Below are 11,292 nucleotides of genomic sequence, written 5' to 3'. Positions count from 1 at the left end.
AAAGGAATCTAAGGGTAATGTATCTTTGAGTTCAAGAGGTAAAGAAAAGGTGATAGATGATGATGATGATGAGGAGGAGGAGGAGGAGGAGGATGATGCATTGCAAAGACGCAAAACTCATGGTGCTGAATTTGATAATAATTTGTGAATAGAGAGAGAAGCTGAAGAGAAAGAGAAGACTGCTCGTGAAGCAAAGGAAACTCTAAAAGCTCAGAAAACCATTTTTTCTCTTTGGATACTTGAGCAAATTTTGAATGAGGCAATTGATAATCCAGATAGTTACTGGCTAGAGTTTGTCGAATCGTTCGAGTTGGAAAACTCTCTGGATTCGCAGCTTGACCTGCCCATTACGCCGAAGGCTTTTCTGTTTCGGAGTTTTGACAAAATTGTGAACATTTCTCCTGCTGATAAAGTTGTTGATCAAGTTCTCTTCGTGTTTTATCTGAAGCACCATGAGGCCACAATACGAAACTTGGAGCTCAAAAAAGATGATGGTTGTAAAGTTATTCAGACCAATTCAAACCAAGAGCTTTATTAATACTCGTTTCAAGGTTCCTCGTAGGGCAGTGAGTTCAACACACGAATTTACTCTCACAAATCCGCCCTGCCTCAACCCATTCGATTAGATTTCTTTATTTCTTTTACTAATGAAGGATCAACAGAAATTCGAGCCTATCATTGCACACTTAAAACGAATGTTGGTCTTTTACATTCAGGAGGTCGGTAAGATGGACGTGGAAATTGCCACAGTTCTTAATAAGAAACCTACAATTCTCCCCAAAGAGCCTCCGAAGGATCTCGATACAATGAAGTTGGGGAGGATACGAAGGAAGGAGTGAAGTGTCGCATTTCAGATAAGGGAAAAAACAGATGCGAACTTTCACACAATTGGTTTCTATTTTTTAGACAAACATTTATACTCCTCCTCCTGTCTAGAATACATCGTGGATTTTGTGGGTCAAAATAAAGCGAACAACGCTGCAGACAGGAAGTGTTTCTCAGACATGATCAATTGGTATGTCCTGGTTCACAAGACTCTTTTGGGGATTATGTTGAATCTGATCAAGGTTCAAAAGTGACAACAACAATGAAGAATATGTCTTCCTAATTGATACGAATGAGGAGATTGTTGGGCTATAATGTGTTGTGTCAATTTTATATTGTATTGTATTATATTATAGTCCATTTGTAATGGGTTGGGCCTGTCCACCCGGTTTCATTATTGTGCTAGGGTTAGGGTATTTATAGTGCATGCATCCACCGTGATTTGTATCGAGTCTCTTGTAACCCTAACGTGCTTTTACAATAACAGTTCTTAATCGAGCTCTTCTAAAGCATAGATTATAATCTTTCAGCACTACTTTGATCTTCATTCTTTGTGTTTGATTCTTATTCTTATTCTTGAATCTATCGATCAACTCTTGATTTATTCTAACACCATGAAAGAGTTATGATGTCTTAATGGATTATTAAGTTAGGGTTTAGCTTTTGGACCTTTTCTAGCTATGGAAAGTCATAAAGGTGGAAACTTTATGACTAAGAACAATGTTTTAGGTCTATATCTGTATTTGGATAAAAAAAAATCTTTAAGGAATAAGCACTTAACGAGAAGAATTGGATCCATATGGATTGTGTTGAGCATACCAAGAGGTACGTCGCGTGTACTAAGCTGAGCCCTCATGGTTTAGAAGGTTCGTGACTACGCCTGGCGTAGTAGTCGAATACGTGGGGCGTACTCAACCTACTTTGACTTCCCTTGACTTTTGACTTTATGACATGAGTTGTGTATCGGATAGGCAAGCAAGATTGATGGTGTGGGTTCGGAAGCAATCCAAACATGAGTTGTGGGTCAAAAAGGCAAGTCAGACACATGTTGTGGGCTCAGGGGTAATCCAACCTGATGGTTATGGACCCAGTATACATGTTGTTATATGTTTGTGTGGTGGTATTTGGGAGAATTCGCTAAGCTTTGGCTTAGGTTTAAGTTTTATGTTTCACGTACTTCTGATGATCGGGGCAAGGTGAGTGCGTGATCGTACACATCCGTCAGTGATATGTTTAGGAGATTTTATGATACTCTGATTTTGGATATTTGTATTTGATATTTGGTTTTTGAATTGGGTTTTGATCGAAAACAATGAGTGTACATTATTTGGGAAATGAAAAATTTTATCATCATTTTTGAGATGTTACTTTCAAATTGTTTGATTCAACATTTTTAAGCATCTAACTCGGTCCTGACTCCTCTTAAATGTCTTTTACTTAGTCATATTCAAGATTAAATCTTACTCAGTGAGACATTGATTCAATATATATGACTAAAGAAACAATCATTTAACATTAATAATATTCTTATTAATGATGACAATGTTAATAAAATTAATGTAGTTAACAATAATAAAATAAATTGTCACGGATAAATAATAATATATATAGTATTAATATTATTAACAAGATTATTAGCAAGACCTATAGAAATAATATGTATAATAATAATTAATGATAATAAAGATAATAACATTAATAATATTAATAGTTGATAGCATGATATTTTATTATATTATTTGGACTTGTTTAGCAATATACTTGTATGCTGGTAGAATTGTTCAGTAAAATGGTTGCTAACGTTTAGAATTATAAAATTATATAAAAACGAAAAGCTAAAATCTATGAAAAAATATTTTATTTAGCTTTTGAATTATGAGTGTTATATAAAATAAATGTTAAAAACTTCTATTATCAAAGGATTTTTTTAAGCAAAGTGTTTTTTAAAAGCTAAAAGCTTTTAAATGCTTTGTGCCAAATATGATTTTACTCTATCCAGCATAATAATGATTATGATAATAATTACTATTATTATAATATTAATACTAATATTAATAAGAGTAATAATGACGAAAATCCAAGAAAAAAATTGGTAGTTAGTAGAAACCATAATCAATGAGTTTGAAACCCCACTCCTTGTTCTATAAATTCAAAGCTACATCATTCTCGTACTATCATATGCCCATAAACAACCTTAACATTCATATATCCCTTACAATATGTCTTCCCAACGATACTTTCCGTTTCTTTCTTTTCTTCTTGTCCTTGTTCTCATCTGTGTCTCATGGTACCCTTGTACTTCCCATGAATCAGGCTTATGTAGACCATATTCTCAGTATATGAAAACCATTAAAGATTTCATGTTTCAAGACTCCTACGTTTTTGCTGATTTAGCTCTCATTGCAACTAAGACATTCGATGTCGATTCTTATGGTGCAAAAGGTGATGGCAAAAAAGATGATACAAAGGTACACATGATTTTATCTTTTTGACATGGTTATAAGCCGTTCTATGGTTTCTTTCTTCTCTTCCTCCCATCATAATAATAGTATTTGACCTTATACATGGCTTTTAAATTTGATATATATAATGTGTTTGTTGTTGTTTAGGCATTCAAGAAGGCATGGAAGGCAGCATGTTCATCAACCACAGAAGCAGTTTTTAGTGTGGCCAAGAACAAGAAGTACCTTGTAACGCCAATTAAGTTTAAAGGTCCTTGCAAATCTTCGCTAACAATGGAGGTCAGCTTTAAATTTTCCTTGAAGATTAATTTGTAGATACAACGAGGTTTCATTTTTTTCATAATTTATGAATAAATTTTGAATTTTTACCGAATAACCATGTTTATACAAACTTTTACAAACTAGTAACATATTAATTAATTGGTTGAAACATGCTTTATATGTCAATTGTTTATATTAGTAAAAAGATTAAACATTCTATAAACATTTTTAATGCATAAATTAGTAAAAAAATAAACATTGTTGCATAAATAATCATTTAACGACCGAGATAACCGGTTCCGGTTATATTTTGTCTAAAAACACATAAATGAAGTAAACTGTATAATATTTTAAGTAAACAAGTATTTAACCCTAATTATAGAAGTACCATAGCCGAATTAATACTCCATGACGGCAAAAAAAATTTGAGTTATTTAAAAAGAATAAATATATGTTAATTACCATCGAATATTTTTGCAGAATTTGTGGTTTTGGAACCAATATTTACATATATATTTACAGGTTTCGGGGACCATTTTAGCGTCAAAGCAAGAGTCGAAATATAAGAAAGACGAGAGGCATTGGCTTAGAGTGGATCATGTTGATAACTTGATGATCCGAGGAGGGGGAGTCATCGATGGCAATGGAGACTTTTGGTGGAGTAATTCCTGCAAAGTCAACAAGACACTTGTAAGTAATAAGTTAATTGATTAGGGGCTTAATTAATTACCAATATAACAACCTACTACATATATATTATTTTTGTTAAGAGAAATTAAATTGATTCTTACTTCCTACATAGTTTTAATTACCAATTAAGTTACTGTTAATGTATGTAACAAATAGTTTTAATTACCAATTAAGTTACTAATACGTTCTTTATAAACACAAGTGTATGTCTATATATTGATATATTTAACATGAAAATGTTGGTTCACCAATCGCACACGCATTAAATGGTTGCTATATATAGCTAGCTAGTCAATTAACCTATTAATATTCATAATTCACACACACTCACACATGGTTAACTCGGATTGAGTAGCGATTTGCCAAACTCTTAAATATAACGAGTAAGGTTACGGCAAGTATCATAAAGTATTTGTCAATTACTATTATCTGAGATAAGGGCAGTCTTATGTGAAGTGAACATTAATGATTATTAATTTAGTTAAAGTGACATAAAACACACTTATCATTAATAGTCATATCTTTATATTCTAACAAAATAAATAGTTTTATTTGTTTTTTTTTTCATTTTTTATTCTATTAAATCTCATAACTAATATCATGTAATTTGTTATTGAATGCTTAATGATCAAAAAAAAAAAATTCACTATAATTACTTTAAATTAATAATATTAGAATAAATATTAAAATAAAATTAAATTATAAGATGATATGATTTCACATATGTATTTAAATTAAGAATTATAATTTTATATAACTAAAAAATATATATTAATTAATAATTTATTTAAAATAATTAAGTAATAATTTTGAGTTTTTTACAATGAAAATTTAACTAATTTTATAACCGTAATTCACACGGATTATAAACTAGTAGAAATTAATTGATATAACAATAGCGTTTTTAATGCATTACCCGAAATCTTTCGTGCACAATTAACTACAATTTTGAATGTATGTATATATTATAAACTCAATAAATGACAAATTTTATGATATTTATTTTAGTTCGTTATTAATCAATTATATTTTTTTTGTGGTGATAAATGCATGCAGCCATGCAAGGATGCCCCAACGGTAAGTTCGATCTCCATCCCCTTTCATCCTTTTTGGTTCAGTCTTTTTGGTTAATTATCATCAACTTTTATATTGATCATCATTTTTTGTAATAATTCAAGTACAGAAAAGTTTAAAACTGATTTTTGGATCAATTGTAAATATTTACATACAAATAACCATCGTACCAAAAAAAAAAAACGAGTTGATCATTTTAATAAAGCTTGAGATGTGAACATTTTCATAAGAAACAATTATTGATTGGCAATGGCAGGCTTTGACGCTCTACAAGTGCAAAACATTGATGGTGAATGACTTGACAATTCAGAATGCACAACAAATCCATATTTCTTTCGACAATTGTGAGAATGTTCGAGCTTCAAATCTTCAAGTGACTGCACCAGGAGATAGCCCCAACACTGATGGAATTCATATCACCCATACCAAGAACATCACAATATCTAATTCTGTTATAGGAACAGGTTCTTTAATTTTTTTTAATCATATATATTTTCTTAAAATTGTTATTTAACATTTTTATAAAAAGATAAGAACAATCATAAAGTGAGTAAAACGTATATCACCTAATATATCCATTTAGACAAATTTTATATGTAAATCAATAGGATAAAATTCAACAAATTAACAAACCAAAATGGAGTCCACAATGCATTGAGTTCCATATATACACATCATTTATATTTCATATAATTCTATCAATTTTTTTCTACAATACAAAGTTAAATGAAACATATTTAAATATTTATTTAAAATTAAAAAGTTTTCCTTTTTTCATTAAAGAGTTCTATAACATCCCAAAATCACGAAAACACTTTTTGATATTTAAATCACCAAATCACATAGTATTTATTCCAAAAGAATCCATCATCGTAAAATGTATCATAATTATCAGAGTAAAATAACAATCATCAATGCAAAAAATCATCAAGGGGAATGTTGTGCATTTAAGTTGAGTCATTCCCTTTGGAACTGGAAGTACTTGAAACTGTTCAAACCATAAAACCGTAAGCACAAATCTTAGTAAGATCCCAAAAATACCACATACTATACATACATTGCCATGGGCTAACCCCATGGTCTTACATACAAGTTTGATGGACTATCCCCATGGTCTTTTCTCATATTTTCATAGGTTACCCCCATGGTCTTATATACATGTGTCATGGGCTATACTCATGGTCTTTTCTTGCATTGTCATGGACTACCTATATGGTCTTATACACAAGTGTCATAGGCTACCTCCATGGTCTTTCAAGCAAATGCGACAGGCTACCCTCGAGGTCTTATATGCAAGTATTACAAAGACAACTAGCATCCTACACGATATAATGAGAAAGATTCACCTCACAAGTGTCGTAAACACCTAACATGTTCTCTTAGACAAAGAACGGGTGCTACACACCACCTAATAAACCACACAGTGTGAACCCTCTTAGTCTACCTTCTAAAACTAGAAAATTGACCAAAAGTCAAGCAAGTCACAAGTTCACTGTCAAAGTCAACTTTCCAAGACAACTTCAATGAGTCACCACGTTGTGGCCTCATACTGACCACGTCGTGATAAAATAGGGACAAAACAATTCGCTTGCCCCTAGTTGCCATGTCGTGACGAACAAGATGTGCCGTGGTGAGGACTGGGTCTCAACAGCTAAATGGATTAATCCGTTTTCCATGAGCTCCAAAGCTCATATATGATTCTTCCCAAGGTCTTGATGGATAAAGTTTCCAACTTTTTCCATTAAGACATCCCAATAAACCAAGATTTCTAAACCAAGGTCCTTAATAACAACTTCAGGCATGAAGTCAACCATTAACCATTAAGCACTTAACCCTAAAACACCATAAAACTTAGTGTTTATGGACATGCATGTCCCTTCCAAACTAGGTCAAAATCAAGGAAGAAGAGAGCTCAAAATTAAGTATAAGAACAAAAACCCCAAGGAACCATAGATCTAGAACACATAACACCAAAAGGACCTTAAAGACCCATCAAGTTGCCAACTTTATGAAATTCCTTCCTTTAAACTCTCACAACATGAAGAATAAAGGACAAGGAATCAAGATCTAATAGCATGCAACCTAAAGTTTAGATCTTGATCACTTACAAAGGTCTAGAAAAGGTGTTTGTTGATGATGAGGAGGATGACTAGATGAAACAACTCACCAAATGTGCTTCTTTCTCCTTCAAAATGTCAAGAACACCACAAAAGCTCAACAATGGAGGCTAGATCTAATTAGGATTAGAAAAGAAGGTGTTGGAGGTTGAGGGTGATCAAACCATGGCTCACACTTTCTTTATACAGGGCCTAAAGCCCGAAAAATTAGGGTTTTGCCATCAAGCCATTGTCACGACGTACGTACAAGATTTCATGTCGTGATGCACAAAATTCACCAATGATCTTTCTCAGCCATGACACATCACGAGGATACCTATCTCATGTGGTGACCAATAAAACTTTATAAATACATTTGAATTAATTACATTTGGAATTCCAGATGTTACATGTTGAATGGTCATTAAATCACAAAATCATTAATGTCAATATAACATCACATAATATGATTAAAGTTTTCATCAAGTGAATGATTGTCACCTCATTGACTTTTTACATTAAACTCTTTGTTATGGATGCTATAACTTAAGTTACCTAGGCTATCTAATAACAAACTATTCATGTTTTTATTTGACCTTAATTATCTTATTGTCATTAATTGTATTGAAGGGGATGATTGCATTTCAATTGTGAGTGAATCAAAAAATGTTCAAGCTACGGGTATAACATGTGGACCGGGTCACGGGATTAGGTATGCATTACATATATATATATATATATATATATATATATATATATATATATATATATATATATATATATATATAGGGTTTAGTTATAATGTAGATGAACAACTATTGTGCGGACGTGTGGATAATATTATTCTATGAGAATTACTAGGAGAATACGTTGTTTAGTAATGTGAATTTGTTCAACCTCACACAATTATCGTCATTTTCATGCATTGTTCTCACACATCGTTTTTTACTCATTTTCATTTTTACAGAATACGACTCAATAAACATTCCGACAATATTCTGACAGAATGAGAATAATTAAGAAAAAACCTATAATAACCTTATAGACGATTTAATTAGTAAGAATGTGCGACAATGACAATAGTTATGTAAGATTGAACGTATTCACATTATCAAAACATATATTTTCTTTGTCATTCTCACATAATAGCATTGTCCACACGTCTGCACAATAGATGTCAATCCATATTTGAACCTAGCTCTCTCTCTCTCTCTCTCTCTCTCTATATATATATATATATATATATATATATATATATATATATATATATATATATATATATATATATATATATATATATATATATATATATATATATATATATATATATATATATATATATAGTGAAACTTATGCTAATAATGTTATGGTTGCTTGTTTATTCAGTATTGGGAGCTTGGGATCTAAAAACTCAGAAGCTCATGTTTCGAATGTTATAGTTGATGGGGCTCAACTTACTGGAACAACAAACGGTGTTAGAATTAAGACTTGGCAGGTAATTTACTAGACTTTGTTGGTTTGATAAATTAGTCTTAATATAACTATGAATTGTCACTAATTCGTCATTATTGCACTAAAACGAAAAATGTAAAATGTTAAATGTCATTGATATTTTGCATTTACTATGATAATTGTAGGGAGGTTCGGGGAATGCAAGTCTAATTACATTTCGAAATATTAAGATGAAGGATGTGAGCAACCCTATCATCATAGACCAAAATTATTGTGATCAAGCTAAATCGTGTAAAGAACAGGTCACTAATATTTGTTATCTTTCATAATGTTTTGAGTATATTTACATTGTGATTAGTTATTACCTATGATGAGAAACGACATAATACAATGGTGAAATGATATCTTTATAAAAGAAAAAAATTGTGTTTCGGTCTATTATCACGCCCGATAATTAAACTTGATAACTCTGATAATATGCACGCTAAATGTTACATAATCTACATATCTTTGATGCTTTTCATTTTGACAACAAAATATTATACAGGATTCAGCTGTCGAAATAAAAAATGTGACTTATCAAAATATTACTGGGACTAGTATGGATAAAGATGCAGTAACATTCGATTGTAGCAAAAATCATCCATGTCAAGGGGTTGTATTACGAGAGATCAACCTTACACGCAAGGACGGGGGTGACACTATGGCTGTTTGCAACAACGTCAAATTAACATATGTGGGAAAAGTTTATCCAAGGTGCCCGAAAGATACTACTATTCAAAAACAACAAGCAATTGGGGCGTATAGTTATCGTTGATCATACTATTTGTGTATTTAGTAAATTATTATAGTGTATGTATACTATTGAAATAACACATCATATTCTCTTTATAGGGTTGTTTATAAATCTAAACTCGTCAAATCTGTTTGAAGTTTAAGTCATTAGGATGAGCAATGAGGTAGTTTGGGTTTGGGTATGGGTTTAGTCATTACTGTGGGTTATATGAATCGGCCGTATCCAATTGTGAAATTAAATTACAAATATTTGAATAAATAATGCATTTATGCTTTTTGTTTCAAATGAGATGTATTAGCGAAAATCTAATTTTAATAAAAAGTGGTGTGACATGTAGATATAGCATTTTTTATGTGAGTGACTCTATTTAGAGACATTATAATCTGGATGTCAAAAACTTTTAAAAAATAAAATATAAAAAAAATAAAAAAAATCTAAAATGCAGCGATTTTTATGATAGTTATTTAGAGTATAATGAATTTTGTGAAGTTTCCAAAATATATTGATGCATACGGTAGTTATCCAAAATATAATGATTTATTGATTTTTGTGAAATTTTCATAGATGGTCATGTTGATAGATTAGTTGTGTTCTATTTACCAATTTGAAAATCAATAAATATTTAGTTTAAAAAATATCTATCTATCTATACTAATATTTTTTCTTTCCTACATGTATTTGAAACCCCAAAACTTTCATATTTCATTATAATATATCTGTTTTATAATTTCAATGTTTTTTTAATGTGAAATATTATCATATTTGAAAACTATTTAATTTAAATATCATGTTAAATCTAAAATGAAAATTAAAATATCAAAGAAACTTAAAAATATTCCAAAACTATTTATTTAAAATATTTCAAAATGTTTAATTGTTTTAGATGTATATCTAAATCGATATGTCAATTTAACTAAAAATATCCAAACCCATATTTTTATAATAATTGTAAAATTTTCAAATAAATAGTTTTTTATGTAATTAACAATAATAATAGTTGTTAAATGTGACTTGACCATTTGGAGCATTCTCATGGAGTAATTGGGTTCAGTGGAGCACTTAGAACTCAATGGAACACTTGGGATTTATGGAGCATGTAACAAAGGAAGCGATTTTCTAAGAAAGGAATGAAACATTAGCCATAGGAACAGATCAAGTGACAAAGTAACGGATCTTCCAAAAGGTGATTTGGAACAACTTGGAGCAACATGGAGTAACATCGTCCAACATGTTGAGCCAAGGTGATGTTAAGCCAAGGAGATGTTATGCGACATTTGTGAGAAGTTGTGCCAAGAGTAAGGATGTTACACCATCTTGATGAGATGTTACGCCATGGAGGAGATGTTGCACCATCTTGGACCATCTTAGTACATGATGTGCCATCTCAATTCCTTTGTTGTGCCATGTTGATCCATGTATGCTTAGAAGATCATTATGATTAAGAATCAAACTATGTTGTGCCACCATGATGGATGTTGGACCATTAGTGTTCATGATGCACTACATTGTGGTCCATCATGTGTATTGCTGATGTTGATGTATTGTATGACATGGAAGAATGTTCTAGAAGATGATGCATGGTGGAATATGATTGGTTGTCACCATTCATGGGCCAATGGACTTGGCCCATTAGGGT

The 11,292-nt window shown here is 31.3% G+C and overlaps 1 protein-coding gene across 2 annotated transcripts; it reads left to right on the top strand.

Annotated features, from left to right (window-relative positions):
* The first annotated feature begins 3,014 nt into the window (after positions 1-3,014).
* LOC145012152 (polygalacturonase-like) lies at positions 3,015-9,941 on the top strand. 2 transcript variants are annotated; one of them, XM_078970931.1, is made up of 9 exons: positions 3,015-3,293; positions 3,435-3,566; positions 4,071-4,238; positions 5,295-5,315; positions 5,569-5,776; positions 8,039-8,120; positions 8,795-8,903; positions 9,046-9,162; positions 9,408-9,941. In XM_078970931.1, exons 1-9 carry the CDS (start codon positions 3,045-3,047, stop codon positions 9,675-9,677), a joined length of 1,356 nt encoding a protein of 451 aa, XP_078827057.1. In that variant the 5' UTR covers positions 3,015-3,044; the 3' UTR covers positions 9,678-9,941. The 2 variants fall into 2 exon arrangements, with proteins under 2 accessions (XP_078827057.1, XP_078827058.1); XM_078970932.1 differs by lacking the exon at positions 5,295-5,315.
* The last annotated feature ends 1,351 nt before the right edge of the window (positions 9,942-11,292 follow it).

Source organism: Lactuca saligna, chromosome 8, assembly GCF_052625555.1.
Source record: "Lactuca saligna cultivar CGN05327 chromosome 8, ASM5262555v1, whole genome shotgun sequence".
Lineage (NCBI taxonomy): Eukaryota > Viridiplantae > Streptophyta > Magnoliopsida > Asterales > Asteraceae > Lactuca > Lactuca saligna.
This window is presented reverse-complemented; position numbering and strand designations above follow the sequence as displayed.

What these genes read in the sequence shown, in the direction of transcription:
- LOC145012152 (XM_078970931.1), top strand. Translation starts at nt 3,045, where the DNA reads ATGTCTTCCCAACGATACTTTCCGTTTCTTTCTTTTCTTCTTGTCCTT. An exon ending in GCAAAAAAGATGATACAAAG is followed by an intron (nt 3,294 to 3,434) that starts GTACACATGATT and finishes GTTGTTGTTTAG; the next exon opens with GCATTCAAGAAGGCATGGAA. An exon ending in CATGCAAGGATGCCCCAACG is followed by an intron (nt 5,316 to 5,568) that starts GTAAGTTCGATC and finishes TGGCAATGGCAG; the next exon opens with GCTTTGACGCTCTACAAGTG.